The 20,463-nt window shown below is 41.6% G+C and overlaps 1 protein-coding gene across 3 annotated transcripts in view; it reads right to left on the reverse strand.

The window, feature by feature from the left end:
• The window catches only part of LOC132826681 (NACHT, LRR and PYD domains-containing protein 1 homolog), a 29,713-nt gene extending 10,029 nt beyond the window's left edge, over window positions 1–19,684 (reverse strand). The window contains exons 1-7 of one of the 3 annotated variants that reach the window (XM_060842746.1): window positions 19,471–19,684; window positions 18,283–18,508; window positions 16,429–16,499; window positions 13,946–14,293; window positions 10,674–10,832; window positions 4,553–4,582; window positions 1,583–3,296 (exon numbers count right to left, since the gene is read on the reverse strand). In XM_060842746.1, coding sequence (XP_060698729.1) covers window positions 1,583–3,296; window positions 4,553–4,582; window positions 10,674–10,832; window positions 13,946–14,293; window positions 16,429–16,499; window positions 18,283–18,293 — 2,333 coding nt within the window. In that variant the 5' untranslated portion in view covers window positions 18,294–18,508; window positions 19,471–19,684. The other 2 variants (XM_060842744.1, XM_060842747.1) reach the window with 2 other exon arrangements.
• Window positions 19,685–20,463: the final 779 nt, after the last annotated feature.

Below are 20,463 nucleotides of genomic sequence, written 5' to 3' on the forward strand. Positions count from 1 at the left end.
ACAGCTGGAAGTTGGAGCAATAATTTGGGATGCTGAAGAAACCAGATTTAGATGAGTCTGGATATCTCGAAGTGTTGAGGGGTTGGGCCGGAATGGAGAGGTAGGTAACAGCAGGGCCTTGGAAACAATGAGAATGTTAAAATCAACTCAGAAGGGTGCGGCCATTTAGATGAGAGGAAGCAGAGGGTCACCTTTGTGCTCTAGATGATTCTGGAAGGGTAAGCAATTTTGGCAGAAAAGATTACGATCTAACAATCAGTGACTAAATCAGGTGTCTGCCACATCCTTTCAAACCAAGCTCTGTTGTTGATGCAGCAACTATTGGCACCACAATCTACAATTCTTTCACATGAAATTTGGAAACTTGATAAAGTCAACACCCTGACTAACTTACAATCCTGAGAGAAAGTGAGGACTGCAGGTGCTAGAGATCAGAGTCGAAGAGTGTGGTGCTGGGACAGCAGAGAGACTGCTCCTAACTGCCTGTGCTTCTCCAGCACCACAATCTTCGACTTAGAATCCTGAGAGTTGAGTTGTGACCAATTTCCAGCTTGATTTCCAATTGTTTAAATGATCAGAATATAGCTGTCATCAATTTGAGTTTTGCCAACAAGAAAGTTGATGGACTGGAGGAGTCATACATCTTCATCCTTGGTTTCACAAACCATTGCTTAATATGACTGTATTTCCATTTCATCTTTTTTAAACTATTATCTCTGCAGAATGATTGGTTCCTGTGTGTTTAAGAGGTTTTTTTTGTGATTGAAAAGGGACATTCTTCTAATTCTGGATTAGTGCTTATATATTAGCTTATATATATATATATTCTTGCTTTTAAGCAGCCCATGAGAAGCCTCATGAAATTGTACAGCATCTCTGTGTGTTCAGCCTTAAATGATCTCAAGTAGTATTGGCTTTTTTGATTCTGTGGTATTCTCCCAAAACACCAAAGATCCAGACATTTGACCACTGCCACTTTTGTTAAGGAAGGGCTTTGTGTTGGAATAATGGAATATTTTCATTTACTGAAGAAGTATAGTGCAAAATTGCTTTAATTCTGAATAATGGTGCAAAGGGAAAAAATTGCTGTTTTGTTGATTGAATTTAAATGTTCATATGTTTATTTGTGTGATTCATGACTTGGGGCTTAATTAACTGTACATTCGTCCTGTCATGATTATAGCAAATACATATTTAAGTTTATGTGAGACTTACAGCAGACCTTGCCATCAATGTATTTTACAGCAAACTAACCAAACAGTAAGGCAAACAAAGTGAATTTAGAAATACTTTTTAAAAAGAATCTCTGAAATATAGCAGAAAAACCTATAGCAAAGAAATCCAATCACATATTGCAGTGTACGTTTCAGGCATAATTGATAGGGTATTGTACAAATTATCTCCACGTGGAACGTGACACAATGCAGGCATTAAATTTGATCAGGGCAGAACGGAAGCAGAAATGCATGACAAAGGGAAACACAGCGAAAGATGGTACAGGGCAAAGCACCCAAATGCAAAATTTTATTCCTTGCAGATTGTAAACCTGTTGCTTTAAATTCTTATGAATGATATTACTCACAGAACAGTTTTGCATTTGAATAGCACATCCTTGAGCTGTTTTATTCCATCATCCGCTATAGTACAGAGTCTTAAATCCAATTCTTCCACAGCAGAATGACGGAGACAGTAACATAACACAGAAAGGTCTAGTGAGCTCAGAGAAATGTTGAAAAAATCTACATGCTTGAAGTGAGGAGATACCTCTGTTGTTATAGTTGAATCATGCAATTCAAAAAGACAATGCATTAAATTCAGCAGCTTGGACTTTTTGCAACTTCGTTCAAGACATTCTTTGAACCAAGTCACGAGAGCTCTGGCTGTAGAATGAGCGAGTGAAGCGTTACAGTCCCACAACTTGCCACCTCTTCTTGCTTTTAAGGAGCCCATGAGAAGCCTCGTGAAATTGTACAGCATCTCTGTGTGTTCAGCCTTAAATGATCTCAAATAGTATTGGCTTTTTTGATACTGTGGTGTTCTCCCAAAACACCAAAGATCCAGACATTTGACCAACTCTTCAGCGTCATCTTTCAGTGAAGTTGCACAATACAAAGCTGCAAAATATTCCTTTAGCATGACATGGCAGAACTCAAGGATTCTTTGGCCTTTAGACTCTTTTTCCAAGAAAAGATTTGAAAAATACTTTGAAAGAACATCTGGATCTATTCCATAGCGATACATATCACCTATTTTTATTTCAAGTTTCCCTGACAGCAACTTGTTGAAGGACAGTTCCCCCAATTTCAGGATAGTATCTTGGAGCAATTTCTCTTTCTGTTCAGTCCCAGCGTTTTCAATAATGATCACTGACTTGTCAGATGTCCTGCAGTGAACCAGGCTATAAAGGAACAGCAAGAGTACTTTACTGTGTGTTATTGACACATCTGCAATCACAGCGGGTCTGCCGTTACATCTTTCCAAAATATTGCACAGGATATAGCTGTTGAGGGGATTTGACATCAGGCAGTTGATGGTCTCATATTTAATCACGTGTTCATACATTCCTGCTGCGCGTTGTGTTTCCTGAAAGAATATTTCACAATATCCTCTTAACTGATCATTGGTAAACCCAGAGATAATAAGGATGCAATCAAAATACTTCTTGTGAGATTCAAGCTGCTCAGTATTCCATCGGGAGGTAACCCATACCTGTGCTGTTGAAAGGAGATCTCCTGCAATGAGTCTGTAAACAAGAGTATTTACTTCAGCCTCAGTGTCTATGTTAAAATCGCCATCCAGTGGATTACATTGCAACTGATTGCTGAATTCATCCAGTCCATCCAAAATGAATAACACATCCTCAGGGTTATGAAGAAGTTCTGTTAGGACTGATGACAATGACTCAAACTGCTTCTTAAGCAGTTTGCGTAGAGTCGTCTTTCTTTCAATTCCATTGAAGTCACAGCATCTGAAAACAATGATGCACCTTGGTTGACTTAGCTGAGATTCTGCCCACTCTTGCTGGATGCTGGCTATAGCCCAGCTTTTCCCCACTCCTTTGTCACCGATCAACAGGACTCGGTTTGAAGGGTAGTTTGCTTTCTGCGGCAATGACAGTAGCTGTGCAACTTTCACTCCTGACACAAAATCTGGAGCAAGACCTGTGATCTGTTTCATGGGAGAGGTGATATTGATTGTTCTGTCAAGTAAGCTGTAGGCTTTGGCTTTCCCATGTGACATTTTGTAAAATTCTGTTCGATTTTTCAAAATGTCCTTTTTGTAACCTTTAATGACATCTGGAAGGAAGTGATTGAAATTCTCAATACACAAAGTGGGAAGGAACAGTTTCATTCAGAAACAAGCGCCAAGCATTCAGTCACATATTCAGCTTTCATAAATGTCCACCTCCCTTTACTTCAAATTCTAAACATTTAGAGCATTAATATGTTCATTTTCAGCACTTAATATCTGGGGCAGGATTTTAATGGCTAAGTGGGAGCAGGAACTCAGATGGAAGAACCCATCGTTTCCCAAACCCTATTGTCTGTTTAGAAATTGGATTCTCATTTCGTTTGCAGTTAGTCATTTTCCTGAAAGATAAAATATGTCAGGGTGCTATACCTGTCTTGATATGGTTCCCTGTCATCTGTCAGTAACACTGGAACCAGAAATTTTCAACACAGAAGTTCACTAACTCTTCTGGCAGAAAATAAGACCCTTGTGGGCAACATGTGGCTCGTATATCTACTCTACGGCCTCCAGTAGACAGTTTACTCCAACGCCAAAGATCAACACCTCCCCTTTTGCATGACATAGACAATTTGGGCACTCAGTGCTCTATGTCATTAATACCTTGCTATTCAACATGGCAAGATCACCACAGTTTCAAAGCCTCAAAGTTGAGTCCTAGTTTCTGTCTGGCAGCAGTCACGGAAGATGCCAGAACACAAAAATCTGATGTTAAACTGGTGCAATGTTTAAGCTTCACATTGGTATGCTTTAATAAGCAGGTTTGGAAGAGCATTCCAAACAATTTTTTTTGAAAGGGAGCTTGAAAACCAAGTCAGACTTTTCACTGGAGTAGCGTCGGAAGGAACATTCACGTAACATTATCACAGTTTTTAAGTTCTACCTCCTTCCCTATTCATCTGAAGTAAAGGGAGGTGGACATTTATGAAAGCTGAATATGAGACTGAATGATTCTGAAGGCATTACAGAAATGGTTTCATAATGAAGTAAACCTGGTAGGTTACTGGTCTTTTCATATGTTTCCAAAGCATTTACATAGTTTTAATCTATACTTTTTATCTCCTTTAGTATATAGAGATAATGGAACCAATATTCCAAATTTGTTTAATCAGTAAAATTCTATTCTTTCCTGGCTAATTTGCTAAAACAAATGTTATCACAGTCCTCTGAAGATTACATTGGTTTTTTGGTAGAAATGCATCAAATTGTTAACAAGAATACCAGATTTATTTTGTAGTTGACTGTAGTGCCATCATATATGTTAGAACCTAATGAGAACACAAAACAGAACTCAGTTCATTACCTTCTACAGCCTCTTCCAGTAAAGGCACATCTGAAAAAAAAGAATAAGCTTGAGTTAATGTCTGTTTCTTAAGGGCGATATCATTTACTGTCAATATCTGTTAGATTCACCAAGTTACTGGGCGGGTTTTCTATATGGGCATTGGGACTCCACAGTTGGGGCCAAAAGGGTGTCACAAGCCAGCACTCTTGGGGGGCCATTCACCCAGCTGTGATTTTCCCAGTGGTGGCCAATTGATAACTATAGGATAGATTTGCTTTCCAATTCGAAACAACAGATTGACTCTTGCAGCTGCATGGCCTGAAAGAGACCTCCACTATAGAAGATGGGATGGCGTTGGGAAAACGTCATGTCGGCCAGCAGTGACTCTTGCCTGTCTGTGAACTCTCAGTCACTGGGGGAGGGCTAAACCTTCAGGCCACTCCAGTATATGTGAAGTTCAATCCTGAGCAGAATTCAATGTAATGACAACAATTTGATAACCCTGTCCATAAATCAAACTCTATCAAACTGAATCTCACTTTTTTTTTGGCTGATTGTAAGTTGCGTCGAGTTTTTTAAAGAGGGTTTTTCACCATGCGGCCTAGTGAGATTTCTTGCCTGATCTTGCCAAACTTGCTTTATCAATGATTCACCCCATCTATGGGGCACCTGTCATATTGATTCTGGCTCTATCTTACAAGAGGTCATTCCTGGAACAACTCAGCATTGACTATATGTTTGCCAAAGGGCTAGGGCATCCCGGGTGATGATGCTATGTTAGAAAGGCCAATGCGCACCTGAGTGAGGGCTAGCATTCTCATGCTGCCCTTCTCTGTTATGGGTACAATTTGAACATGTTGGAGAAGGGTAGATGCTGCTGCAATTCTTTGATAAAGACCTGGAAGTCCTGGTGGATGAATGGTACAAAGTCAGGGGCATCCTCTTCCTGAAGACGAGTAGGGGGAGTCACAACACCAGACCTTGGCATCCTGGTCTGAGGTTGCCACCTTGGTCAGTGCAGTCTTGACAGTGCAGATGAACAGCCTGCAGTAACGCAAAGTCAATGATCTTCTCTGCTCTGCTAAAGTAAATGTCACACCTTGATACTTCACAATCACTCTCTCTCCTAATGTACCCATCTTCCACCAAGGCTCAAGCTCTAATGCTCTCATAACTGTGTGCCTCATTTTCCTCATTTACTCTTATTCCTGCCCCATCTCCCATGCTTCTAATCCTGCAGAGTTTCTAAATTATCTATGCATTCCCTTGGAAAACCTCAGCAACTTAAACCCCCACCCCCCACCTCACCACCACCACCCCACACCAGCACGAACAGCACTGCCATCCATTTTCAGCTCACTCAATCCCTCCCTTTGTCTCCAGACAGGCATCAATAAGCCCATAGGAGTAGTGAGCTCCACAACATTAGATCCTGAGGTGCCGTGAAAGTGAGATCTGTCTTTTGCAGAAGACTCAGATCACTCCTGCATTTTTATGGTAAAGTATATTTTTGAAATTAAAATAAACATTCATTTCCTGCCAACTGAGTACAGAACATTCTTCATTCCAAACCCTCTCACAATAGCCCTGAAGTCTATCTCATTCATTGTTCACTCTTTCTAACCAGTCGCAGCGACATGTTGTCTGTCTTTTGTTTTGCAGCACAATGTTCACCACCTCCATGGAGAAACGGCTGGGTCAGCCAGAAGCCACCTGAAAACACTGACACCTCAGTGAGAATGTCAGACACAGAAAGTGGAACATTTGCTGGCGAGCACCTCACTGTGACAGCTGGCTGAGGATGAAATTGCTCAAGCCTCTGGCATTCGGAAGCCTGCAGGAGACCAAGTGCCTGCTTAGCCCCAGGTAGGAGGGGACCTTTTGGTGTTGACAATCAGGGACATCATCCACATGCACAAGCAGCAACGGAATTGGCAGCAAGGCATGTGGGAGACAATAGCCATCAATGCCCAAAAGCCTTAGGAGTGCAGCTATGCAGGAGATTGTCTGGCTGCCTCCGGATAGTCTCACTGGAGAGCCAGGTCCAGCACCCTCCGAGTTTGCTGGAGAGGTGTACTCACTTGGATTCCAGTCACTGGCCCTCAAAACTGAAGGTGTGGTGACAGGGGGATGGGGAACCTATCCCCATCCTCAAAAGGAAACAGGGCAGTGCCAGGAGGCACCCAACTGGAGGAGAAACCGCACACACAAGCACCTCAGAATCTCCTCCCAGATTACTCCAGAAGTGGTTGGACCCTCCACCTCCACCCTGCCTGCACACCCTTTGACCCTTGGAAGTTAAAGCTAGGAAAAGAGTCCTCTTGCCCTTGGCAAGAGAAGTCTGGGAAAGCATCTCTGGGCCATCCAGACACAAACGCCTCAGGACATCCTGACCAAATCACTGAGCTCCACTGCCAAGCAGAGTACCTCCACCCCTCCTGCAGAATCAGCAATTACACCGAGATGTAAAGACATGGATAGAAAGATGAAACCTATTCAGGGCACTTTGCTGGCACAGGTGACATTGAACATGTGTGTAAAGTGTCACATTTGTATCATTTTCCTTGTTTTGACACCACATCTGTTTAGCCCTGAATATAACTATGCCAGCAGAAGGACTAACTTCATATTTACACAGGATACACCATGGACCAATATCTGTATTGAGAGTCTGCTGCAGTAATCAGAGGTAGGATGAACCAAGTGTATAGAGAAGAATGGACTTTGTTGATTCCATTACCCCTCGTTCTTAAACATCCCTATTCATTGCCTGGCCATTTTGTGAATGGTTGTTAGGTGAGATCCCGGCAGGGAGGAGTGCAGCATACAAGGAGCTAATGCACTAGGGGCCTCCTTCACAGGCTCAGACACTGATCCCACCCAGTGCAGTTGCAGCCATATTCTTTCCCATTGTGTACTTCCAATTTTCCCTAACAATGGAAGGAGATGGCAGGGTTGATGGTGTTCAGGATCCCAACTGTCTGCTCCCTCTCACAAGACAGACTGCATCCTTCTTCCTTTGTTTATTTAACTCTTCTTCATTTAACTTTTGAATCAAATCCATTTCTTCTTTCTCCGGCTGCGGTGATGGAGAGAGATTGCAGAGAACTGTTGAGTGGTGGTCATGTCCATTCCTACTTGCCATAGCAGTTGCAGCTTGAGGGGCTGTTCCAGCGTCAATGAATTGGGGTCCGCTCATTTCCTTCGGTGTTTTGGTGAGATCTGCAATGGTGGGCGAGTTAACGATCTCTTGGTCTTCGGGAATTGATTTGGACGGTCTATCACTTCTTGAGACAGATCCCGGTCCTCAACAGTTGGGACATCCTCCTAGCTATGGCAGTGGCTGGAATGTCAGCAGCAATGAGGCAGCTTTGGCAGAGATGACATCTGGTGGAGGGGGACTGCTTCAGCTGCTTCCCCCTTGGTGTTGTGACCTCAGGGAGAGCTTTGGTGGCTGCAGAGTGTGACAGTATCCTGTAGCACTTAAGAAATAAATAAACCATGTGTGGAACAAAAAATTAGATTTGTCCTAACTTTGTATGATTTATTTCTTTTTGTAATTTACGTAATTAAAATTGCACCAATTTATGTCACCTTATATATATTTCACTGTATTTTCATAAATATATGTAACATGGCAGGGTGGCTCAGTGGTTAGCCCTGCTGCCTCATAGTGCCAGGGACACAGGTTTGATTGTAGCCTTGGGTGACTGTCTGTATGAAATTTTCACATCTCCCCATGTCTGCGTGGGTTTCCTCCAGGTGCCCTGGTTTCCTCCCACAGTCCAAAGATGTGCAGATTAAGTGAATTGGCCTTGCTAAATTGCCCATAGTGTGCTGAGATGTGTAGGTTAAGTGCATCAGTCATGGAAAATGCAAGGTTTTAGAGTAGTAGGATGGATCTGAGTGGGATACTGTTGGGGGTTGGTGTGGACTTGTTGAGTTGAATGGCCTGTTGCCACACTGTAGGGATTCTATGGTAATACATTACTATTACTATGCGTCGAAGAAATCCTGAACATTCAGATCCTGTTTCAGATAGCCCTTCCTATGGAATGCTCTTTACATCTCCTCAGGCCTCTGCCTAAGTGTTTACAGTACTGTACATAGATATACCAGCTCGCCAGCCCCTGCATTGTGAGGTGACCGTGCCTGGTGTGGTTATTAACTGTCCTGTTGAAACCAGTGGGCTCCTGTCTGTGGTTGAACGCTTGGACTCCTGCCACATGATTACATTCACTTCCATGATTTACCATATCTCAATTAACCAACCTCATAATCATCGTTCCCTTTCCCCTTAAGCTTGCAACCCTCAATCCTGAACAGTAGGATCCTGTCATATTCCTACAGCAGCTGCACCTTCCTCCATCTCTTTTCCCTTAATCTCTGAGGATGGACCCAACAGACTGAGCACAGCCACTCCCTTAGGCGACATAACGAGATGCCAGCCAAGAAGTGCCCAGACCGTGACACATTCCTGTACATCTTTCTAGCGAACCCCTACCCAAAAAACAAAACTGATTGCAACGGAGCCACAGGTCTGACTGGGATTTCCTGCTCTGCATGGACCCTCTGAACAACTCAACCCTGATCGGATGCCTGACTGTAAATTGGCATCAGAGCATGCCCTCACTGACTGTGGCAGGATTCCTGATTGACAGGTACCTCCATGAACTTTAGTGAGGATAAGCTACCGGCTTGCTGCACATGCAGTGTGTTTAGTGCGTAATAGGCTGGCACATACTGCAGATATGACATTGATGTAGCTGCCCTACAGCAAGATGTACATCCCTAGATTGAGGACTGCTGACCAACAAAGTAAGCTGCTTGGTTGTCTAACTGTGTTAAAAGGAATGGCAAGGTAAGGCAAGGCAGGGATACTGCAAGGCTGCAGATAACAGCTAAAATGTAGGCACTGAGAAAACAAGAAAGCAGCCCTAGGACACAGCTTGGTCCAATCTGTGAGCTGGTGCCTATGCCTAAGTAAAACGTGTCCTTGCAGCAGAATTTCATTGCTCATTGCCATTGTACCTGGCAATGCAAGTCTGTGCTTGCAAAGTGGCCTGTGAGTGCATTGGAGAGATGCCAAGATAGTTACTAGGAGTTCATAAATGTCAGATGGCAATGTCCGTGGATGAGGTGTGCGTGCAGCCCATGGCTGTGGATCGTGTTCTGGGATGCTGTTTGGCGCTGAGCAATATGGAAGCTTCTCACAGCCAAGCAGCAGGCTGAAGTCGCCAGACATGGGCTCTGACTTCACACTGAGATGTCTTCTTGCCTAACTTGTTCAGCACATTTGTAAAGATAGGATGTGAATATTAATGAGGCAAGTTGCAGCTATAATCCCCCTGAAATGATAACTTGCTGCTGCCTAGTGGGAAATTCACCTCATCACACGGTATCAATGCAACAGATTTCTCCCTGCATTGAGATAGCCCTCACTAGACCTCCCACCCAATTCTGCCACAGATCTTGCTATTGTTCATGTCACTCAGGTTCCACCCAAATTTGAGATTACAAAGAATATGTGGAGTACTGACTCTGTGATGTTTATTGGGCAACAGTTTACTGTTCAGTGAATGTGAAGCCATTTACATTACCAATTGAACAATACTAATTCCCTTGAATTCCCAATAACAATTCCCTTGAATCTTGAGACAAGTCAATCCCTGACTCTTGACTACAGAGATTTTAAAAATATGAAGTCCCAGTTCTGTTTCCTATTTGGAAAATCTAACCTCAGAATTTATTAATGTTGGCCCAAGCAATCTTCTTCAGTGAAGATATGCCTTGTAATAAAAAGCCTAAGAAATCCTTACATTAAGTTAACAAATCATATCACAACACATGCATCAATAGAACTCAATCATTTCCCACATCCTGTGGGAAATTCTCATTTTTTTAAAATCCATAAGTATATCAGTCTGTGTCCCATATCTTAACATTGTTTCTAAAGTTCAACCTTAGGATTAAAAAAAAGAGTAAATTCACTTGTGTCAAGAAACTGTAGCCTTAAATATTAAAACAAATTACATCAAATTTTGTAACTGTCATAGAAGGTTCTTTCAAAGTATCAAACTTCAGTTACTATATGCAAATCGCTTGACGCGTGTTTAATTTTTTGGAACACTTTACTCACTCTCGTTGGAAATTTGTTGCTTCTTCTTTTGCATTTCCGAATATCCAACTCTAAATCCAATTAAAACAATCAGTGCTCCAATTATGAATCCAACTGTATAAATTGCTCTTTGTTTGTGCAAAACTGCGGTATCGTCATTTCCAATGATCGGTGGCTTATCTAGGATATTTAGAAGTAAAAAATTATGGTTTAATCACTCCATTAACAGCTGAGATACAATGTTCACTCTTCTTCCCATGAAATGAGCTATCTTAACTAGCATGTTCAGGTGTTAATTATCCTCTGATGTGATCACAGTGACCAGAGCGAACTATACTGTAAATGGAAGAGCCTTGGGAAAAGTTGATGAGCAGAGAGATCTGGAAGTTCAGGTCCATTGTACTCTGAAAGTGGTTGCACAGGTGGATAGAGTGGTCAAGAAGGCATATGGTATGCTTGCCTTCATCAGAAGGAGTACTGAGTATAAGAGCTGGCAGGTCATGTTAAAATTGTACAAGACTTTAGTTTGGCCACATTTAGAATACTGTGTACAGCTCTGGTCACCACATTGCCAAAAGGATGTGGACTCTTTGGAGAGAGTGCAGAGAAGGTTTATGAGGATGTTGCCTGGTATGGAAGGTGCTAGCTATGAAGAGAGGTTGACTAGGTTAGGATTACTTTCATTAGAAAAAAGGAGATTGAGGGGGGACCTGACTGAGGCATACAACGTAATGAAAGGTATAGACAGGGTGGATAGAGATAAGCTTTTTCCCAGGGTGAGGGATTCAATAACGAGAGGTCACACTTTCAAGGTGAGTTGTGAAAAGTTTAAGGGGGCTATGTACGGCAAGTACTCTACACAGAGGGTGGTAGGTGCCTGGAACACGTTGCCTGCAGAGGTAGTAGAGGCAGGCATGGTAGATTCATTTGAGGTGCAGCTGGACAGATGCATGAGTAGGTGGGGAGCAGAGACATACAGATGCTTCGGAATTGGGCGACAGGTTTAGACAGTGGATTTAGATTGCCTCAGGCTTAGAGGGCTAAAGGGCCTGTTCCTGGGCTGTAAATTTTCTTTGTTCTTTGTTCTTAAGCCGAAATGCCAGTTCAGCTGTGTTTAGAGCAGAATGTCATCTTAGTAAAAGAACAATTTAGAACAGCTTTTCAGAAGCTTGTAAAAGGGTTAACTGACATTAAAAATGCCTACAGTGCTCACTGGGGAGACTTGTTCTAATACCATCCCCCCAACAATTTACTTGGAAGTAAACAAAGTGTTGTTATGGATTTGAAACACTGTTTAAATGGATACTCTTGACTTCATCTCAATTTGCTGCTGCAACTGAGAAGCTGCTACTGAAACAAATTGTAAGACTTTCTTAGACACTGAACTCTTCAATAACTTTACAGCAACACTTATTCAAAGAATTCTCTGAGGAGTTCGCCTAAAAAAGGGAGTTAAGTGCTCTGACACTCTTCTTGGAGTCAGCAGCAGAAAGGGAGTACCTGGTCAAGGCAAGCTTGTTAGTGATTCCCATTCGTTTTGGACAAGGAATGGGAGAAGGACATGACACTACGCCATGGCACTGCCTACTGCAGGAGAGAGGGACGGGACGAAAGGAAGATCAATTGGTGCCTGTCCCTTTTGGTTCGGTGCTTTTCTCCTTCTCTGGACATCGTCCAACCTCAAGTGCTGTATGCAAGAACTGTGCACACTTTATTCCATGCTTTGGCCCTTGTTATAACATGCTAATATGCATCTACCAGGCAGAGGCCTGCACTGTAAGTGATTTAGAGGAGTCCACAAAATCTTCTCCACTGAAATTAAGTACTAAATATGAATAAATCTTCTTTATTGCCTCCAGACAAATTAAATTATGATTATCAGTAATTAGGACCAAAACTTGCACTAAACCCAGACTCCAGACAGTCGTGCCATATTTCCCAAGCACCGATTTAGCTTCTGTTTTCAGCTTTTGCCTAAATAAACAACTAAATTTTTTTCACTACTTAATAGTTAAATTATTAGAATATAGAGTCGTTAAAAAGTACCAGATGCCAATTTAAGGTCTACAGTTTGCATCTGAATGTAATGATATTTCAGTAAGATCTATATACTTCAGTTAACCATATGGTGGCATTAGGCTATGATTTATTTTTATTCATTAATTTATGCTATGGCCATTTCTGCTACATTCTGTCTGTCTGAAATGTGTTTTATCCTAAAATATCTAACAGCCATTTGAGTATAATATTTCATAAGTATAGGTAATGCCATTCAGTTTACATTATATAATAATCTTGAATGCCTGTGGGTGCTAGACTTTAAATTGTATTTGAGACCTTAGAATCTCCTCTTTTTCAAATAAATCTAATGAAATCCTTAATGTTTCCTCAATTAATTATTAGTAAATGTGTGACCACCGGCTCAGAAGCTTCACTGAACAGCAAACTGGAGCATAAAATGTCTGGGAGTTAGCAGGATGACTGGGGGGTCTGATTTTTCCCTCAAATTCAATCACCAAAAGAAAGGGATAAAGGGTCAGGAAGATTGCAACACTGGCTCTGTGTTCATGTTCTTGCTTGGGATTGCTGGATTTCCACTGAGATTATGGGATTTCTTGTACCAAGGGACATGTTAATAACTAGCAATTTCATCTCATCCTCCTCCACCAATATCAGAAGATTGAAAAGAAATGGGTCTCAACTAATACCCTGTCTCTGTCTGCAGGGTGGGAGGCAACAACGTCCTGGAAGCTGGGACAAAGCAGGTCCCTCTATCTCCCAGATGGTAGCACAAGGATCAGAGGCAGAGGTCATCCAAACTGATCTGGACATCAAGAAATTCTTGAATATGACAACCTTCCATCATGCCTGTCAGATTTGAGCTTTTAGGTTCATTAGCTTCCAAGTGTCAGGCTTATGCCTGCTGTCCATTAAGTCTTGTTAATAAGCTGACTAAAAAAAAGCAGTTTCAGGTGAAGTTGGGCAGAACACTTCAAACCTAAAGGTATTCTCAGACTAAAGAAAGTTGGGGGCTCAAGACAAATTATTTAAGTGAACAGGATAATTGATAATTAAACGGTTTACTCAAACTGATGTGTAGTTCATCTTCTACACAGCACACAAGTGACTGAATATATGATCTAACTGTCCTACAATTAACAAGCTCCATTCTCATGAATCTCCCTGAAACATTTAAATATGTGAAAGATTTGTAATAATTTCCAGGTGATTATTCTCTGCCTGGGCACAATTCTCTCAACAAGTTTTGCATGTACTTTTCTTTACAAGCTTACCATATAATTTCAGTTCCACCAAATTTTCAATGTAGCCTTTTCCATCCTCCTGAATCACAAAGCAGGTGTAGTTCCCCATGTCTGATGTGGTTGCTTCTTTCAATCTGAGTGAAGCATTTCCATTGGGGAAGTTTTCGGGAAATAGTTCAGTCCGTCCTCTGAATGCTGGGTCCTGATACTCTGGATGGTTCTTCTCATTGTAGTAGCTATGAACCACAATTAAACTGACTGTCTGCTGCCAGGTAATGACAAGTTGCTGCAGACTAAAGTTGGATGCAACAGTAAAAGTGCAGGGCAGTAAGATGTCTTCACCTAAGACGCCGGAGATCTGGATAAAGGATCCATCACCTAATGAAAATATTGAACATACAATATACAAATAAGGATGAAACAAGAAGTGGTCATTTGCCCCATTCAGAACATCCATTCCATGTAATGGATTCTGCCCAATCTATTGAAATTCCCAAAAGGAACCAATCTACAAGATAAAGGTGTAAAAGTCTCCCTTTCCCACAGAAGTCAAATCTTATCTTCCAATCTGCCATTACAACCCTGCCTAAATGTAAAATCATGATTACTCAACTGGAGTATCTGGAGCAACAATATTTGGATTGTGATGTAATTGGTCAATATGGACAGTTTCAAATTCTATTTCAGGATTTGAGTGCATGACTGCCACTTCAGTGTGTTACTGAATAAAATGCTACCATTTGGATATTAAACTAAGGCCCTATGTATTTAGTCTTGGAAAGGATGCAAAGCCTGTATTCAGCAGTTAGAAAGGTTCAAAGGAATGATTTTGAAATAGCGTATATCACCTGGAAATAAACTAAGTCAAGAAGGGTTCAGAGATGGATTGCAGTCATCATGATGTGGCAGTTCTCACCAGACTGCTGTTTCTTCAGATAGAAAATGGACCAAGAAAGGAGAACCACCCCAACACTTCACCTGGAGAGAGCAGAATGCTTCCATCACGCCTTCCTGAGGTCAATAGGTTCTGTGCCAAGTGTCCATTTGTTCACTGGTATTGGAGAACTGCCTTCCCCTGTCACAGATTGTAAACTTTTCCTGCCTATTTAGCTAAGCACTATATCTAAACTGTTTTCTTTATAAATGTAATAAACCACCTTAAAATTATTTACAAATAGTCAAACCTACTTTAAGGATGTATGACTGCTGAATCCCAAATGTTACATATATGGCTTGTGTTTTCTTACTATTCACAAAGGCTAATGTATTTGTCTACACAGGAGCGGTGATTGTCCTTTAAAACTTATTATTTTCAGCATTTAGGATTTCTGAAAAGAAGTGACATATTGCTATTTAATGCAAATTGTTTTCCCTCGGCTTGTGCTTAACTTTTTAACTTATTGCCCCATTGTTCATGTGCCATTAATACTGCTTTCCTTTCAAAGAAAAGAATCACAAATGGCACTAACTATTTTTCTGCTTGTCTATTGCAGTTTGATCCAAAACAAATTCCCACTGACATCAATTTTTCTGCAGGCTTACTAATTTCATATCTGTCTTCCTTAGATTCTCATTCACTGTATATGTCAGTGTGGTGTAAACTCGGTCATTTATATGTAATACCATTTATTCTACGTTTGGGATTTTGGTTTTGAGTAACCAGCCTGTGGGTTTTCTGTGTGTCTGAAATTAATAATTAACTTAAGTATTTCCGAAGCCATAGTGATTTGTTTGTTAGTGAGTCAGTTTTTGAAGCCAAACTTTTTGTACACCATTAATAAAAGTTTGATTATTTTTGGCTTGTTTTGGACTCACCAACATAAGTAATGGAGTTTCAACATTTGTTAGAGACTTTTGAAACTTGTTTGTTTAAGCTTAAGGGGAAAACCATAGCTTTTGACAGGCAGCTATTTGTTCTTAGTTTTCTTTGACTGAGGAAGTCCTGCAAAGTCCTCGAATGGATATACAGCCCAAGAGGCAAGGACAGGACATAGGGAACTCAGTATCCTTATAGAATGAAGAGCAATGTTATCACAGACCAGAATGTTGGGATAAAACCCTGAAGTGGTTATATTCAAATTAAGGTGGATAATATTTCCAAGAAGAAACTATCCACAGTTCAAGTCAGTAAGTTGAAGTCACAGCAAATTAAACCTATCATGGTGTTAGATACAGGGGTTTTAATGTATGTATTTCATGAGTATTGTAAAAACAAAAGCTGTTTTATTTTATTTTCAATTTATAAAGTGCATTTTGGGATTTATGAGATTACACTCTTACAAAGCATTTAAAGATCTTTAAATGTGTGTTACGGTTAGATGATTTGGTTTCTTCATTTTTATCTTTGTTTCCTTTGTTCGTAAACTTTTGGTTTATTGTTAAAACAAGATCTGCAGCATTGTGTTTCAGCTAGAGATCACTTGTTAAAACCAAAACTAAACATGATCCAGAGAGAATTAACCAGACAGTCAATTACACGCGAGAAACTCCTGAAAAAAAGACAAGGCACTTACCTAAAAAAAGCTTCTGAAGGAACAGAAGTGACCACAATGTGATGCACAGTGGACTCTCCATTGCCTGAAAACTAAACATCCAATGGAATGAAATGAGTCATTAAATATTTTTCCAAACAGCTATTCAAGGTTAGTGGCAATTGTGTATCCAGAGTGACTGATGATTAAAACAAAAGGTGAGAGGTGCTTCACTGGCACCTTAAGTTAAAAGAATCATTCAGCCTCACTACTTATTAGCTCCAACCAACCTGACCCTCCTTTTTTCTTGAGTTAAGATCATTTCTCTCTGCTGTCTTCATTCATCCTTTAGCATCAAGAATACTCCATCATCCTATTAATCCCTCTCATACAAGTACGCTGGAATACTTAGGTCCTAATCTTGATCACTTTGCAATTACATCTTTGTAATAATTATTGGATTAAGCCAATTAATTTATGTTATTAATGTGTCCAATTTGTTGTAAATCCTTTACACGTTTACATAAAGTGCCTTAAGCTTTGACTTTTTCTGTTTTTTCTGACTTCACCTTATACACGAATACAATTTTAACTTCATTTCTCTTTGTCACTTCCTGAACCACTCTCCTTATTTTTACTTAAAACAGTGCACAACCCTAGAGAACTTTAAAGAACATTTCCCTTTCTGCTTTGAATTTGTCCATTTCTGAATCTTCCTACCTGGCCTTCATTATTTTAAAGTGCATTCTCCAGCCCTATTTGTTAAGATTTGCCAGAATTCCAATCCCAACTTGGTTCAAGTGGAGCCTATCGCAAAGGAACAGCTCCCTCTTCCTATGTGCCAATGATCCATGAAGCAAAATCCTTGCTGCCACACCACTCTCACAACAATGCACCTGACATTATAATCTGTTTATTCCAGTGTTAAGTGGGATGTGGGTTTCAGTGGCAAACCAGAGATTATATTTTTAAGGTTCTGCTTCTTCAGGTGAATTGGCCATGCTAAATCGCCCATAGTATTAGGTAAGGGGTAAATGTAGGGGTATGGGTGGGTTGCGCTTCAGTGGGTTGGTGTGGACTTAGTTGGGCCGAAGGGCCTGTTTCCACACTGTAAGTAATCTAATCTAATTTGAATCCTAACTTCTCAAACTCTCTCAGCATAATATCATTTTTCATCCTTGCAATGTCATTGTTTCCTACATGGACCAGGACAACTGGATCATTGTCTTCAAGTTCCTCTTTAACCATGAGATGATGTCTTTAATCCTGCCAACAGAATCTCTGGAACTCTAGATCTTGATTGTAAATCAAAGAGTATCAATTTCCCAAGTTACAGTGTCCCCAATCACACCATATTTTTTTATCCCTCCCAACCTCGTTTGAATGTGATTGTGTCATCATGCTACAGTCAGTTTCCATTCACATGAAACTGTTGTTCTTATTCACACAGCAAGTAACTTGCACCTGTTCATCAAAGTGAATGGCTACACGTCTTCCACTAATGTATCCCATACCAGTCTGACTTGCAATCGCATCCTCCTACCCCTGACCATGAACCAACCCTAAAGGTTCACTTAATCGAAGGAACACAACTGTCTCTAGTAACAAATTGTCCAGGTAAATTCCTCACTCACTGATACTCTGCAACATTTGCAGGTCAGACTCCAGCTCAAGAATTCTGAGTTGAAGGCCTGTGAGCTAAGCACATGGTGCAGATATGAACATCTAAGATCGCAGTGATCTCTGCCAACTCCAACATGCTGCAGTACAGCATACCCCCAACTCTGTCACATCTGTCTGGCTGCATCCAATTTTAGGATCAAAGAAAACTATTCTTTTTAGCTCTTTCATTTGACTCTCAGTTTGCGTTCTTTTCAATTATAAAAATAAACTCACCAACTAGTCATCCATCATCGCAATATGATTCACTCCAGGGATCTCCAATTATAGACCACCGCTCTTAAAATAAGACTTCTGTTGTTTTGTCATGTTTCACTGATCCTTGAAGTACTTTGGAGAGTCCTTTGTGATAGTTTAGATCATGCACATAAAAACAGTCCGTGGTTTTCGAAAGGCTAGTTTCACTTGGCATAATGACAGTGGCTTAAAAAGCTCTAAGTGCCTGCAAACTTGAACAAGCAGAAGATTCGTTTTAATGTCTCTGAAATGTTTATAGTTCTCTGCTTTGAAACATCTAATATTCCAGGAGAGTAATGAAAGTGGGATTACTATTGGATTGTTTCAGCTACAAGAACCCATACAGAAGCAATGCTCACTGAGCAGTTTAGAGATTTGTTTTCAACAGGAGAGGGAACTGGAGAATTCCCGTCACTCCCCAACCTTCCAGGACCCGGGTCCCGATTTTCTGGAGTTCAGTTGTCGTGAGCTACTATCATCATTTGGGAGAAAGTGAGGACTGCAGATGCTGGAGATCAGAGTCGAGAGTGTGATGCTGGAAAAGCACAGCAGGTCAGGCAGCATCTGAGGAGCAGGGGAGTCGATGTTTAGGGCATTAGCCCCTCATCAGGATGCTGCAGAGCTGCTCCAGTAATTTATACTTTCGTTTCTCATTTACAGCCTGCGCAGTTGTTTTCTGATCATGTGGTCACCTGGCAACAACGAAACCAATCGATGGAGCAATCAAAACACGAAGTGGGAAGTAAATTTTGTTTCTGTACCTGATCCCCAAAATGAGAGAGAGAAAAACGCGCCTTACGATCCGGGAGAAAAGTTCGCGATCTATTCTGGCACTATTTGATCGATTACTGTTGACGCCGTGAACTTGTGAAAGTGAAACTGACTTGTTTAACTTCGGAATAAACATTCAGCGAGTGACAAAATTCATCGAAGCAAAAAGTAACAACGCTTTTTCCCCAAATTACCTAAACCGCTTCCCCTTCCGAATTCCTGTTTAATTCAGACAATTTCAGCCTTAATATATTCTCAATTTCTCAGATATCGCGTTTCCTTCACATCATTTACAAATATTGAAATGCACTTATCTGAGTGACAAGGCTTACAATTGGTTAAAGTGCTGGATAATAGGATTGGAGTAGTAGGTGATTGTTTATGACCAATGCTCACCCGATGGGCTGAAGGGCCTTCTTCCTCGTCTGTAGACCTGGGAGATTCTGTTCCAGGAACTGGGGGCGGCCAGTTACAGATAAACAACAAAAACGTCACGCACGATGTCAGAGTACTTCTAGTGTAAATGTGATCGGTAACTACTGATACTGAGAACTCAACTTCCGTGTTGTGGCAGATCCAACTGAGACTCGCAAGTAGAATCTGGATCAGTGATGCTGGAAGAGCACAGCAGTTCAGGCAGCATCCAACGAGCAGCGAAATCGATGTTTTGGGCAAAAGCCCTTCATCAGGAATAAAGGCAGAGAGCTGGAAGCATGGAGAGATAAGCTAGAGGAGGGTGGGGGTGGGGAGAGAGTAGCATAGAGTACAATGGGTGAGTGGGGAAGGAGAGAAAGGTGATAGATCAGGGAGGAGGGGGTGGAGTGGATAGGTGGAAAAGGAGCTAGGCAGGTTGGACCAGTCCGGACAAGTCATGGTGACAGTGCTGAGCTGGAAGTTTGAAACTAGGATGAGGTGGGGGAAGGGGAAATGAGGAAGCTGTTAAAGTCCACATTGATGCCCTGGGGTTGAAGTGTTCCGAGGTGGAAGATGAGGCGTTCTTCCTCCAGGCGTCTGGTGGTGAGGGAGCGGCGGTGAAGGAGGCCCAGGACCTCCATGTCCTCAGCAGAGTGGGAGGGGGAGTTGAAATGTTGGGCCACGGGGCGGTGTGGTTGATTGGTGCGGATATTTCGGAGATGTTCCCTAAAGCGTTCTGCTAGGAGGCGCCCAGTCTCCCCAATGTAGAGGAGACCGCATCGGGAGCAACGGATACAATAAATGATATTAGTGGATGTGCAGGTAAAACTTTGATGGATGTGGAAGGCTCCTTTAGGGCCTTGGATAGAGGTGAGGGAGGAGGTATGGGCACAGGTTTTACAATTCCTGCGGTGGCAGGGGAAAATGTCAGGATGGGAGGGTGGGTCGTAGGGGGGCATGGACCTGACCATCTCG

This window comes from Hemiscyllium ocellatum, chromosome 23 (genome assembly GCF_020745735.1).
Source record: "Hemiscyllium ocellatum isolate sHemOce1 chromosome 23, sHemOce1.pat.X.cur, whole genome shotgun sequence".
NCBI lineage: Eukaryota > Metazoa > Chordata > Chondrichthyes > Orectolobiformes > Hemiscylliidae > Hemiscyllium > Hemiscyllium ocellatum.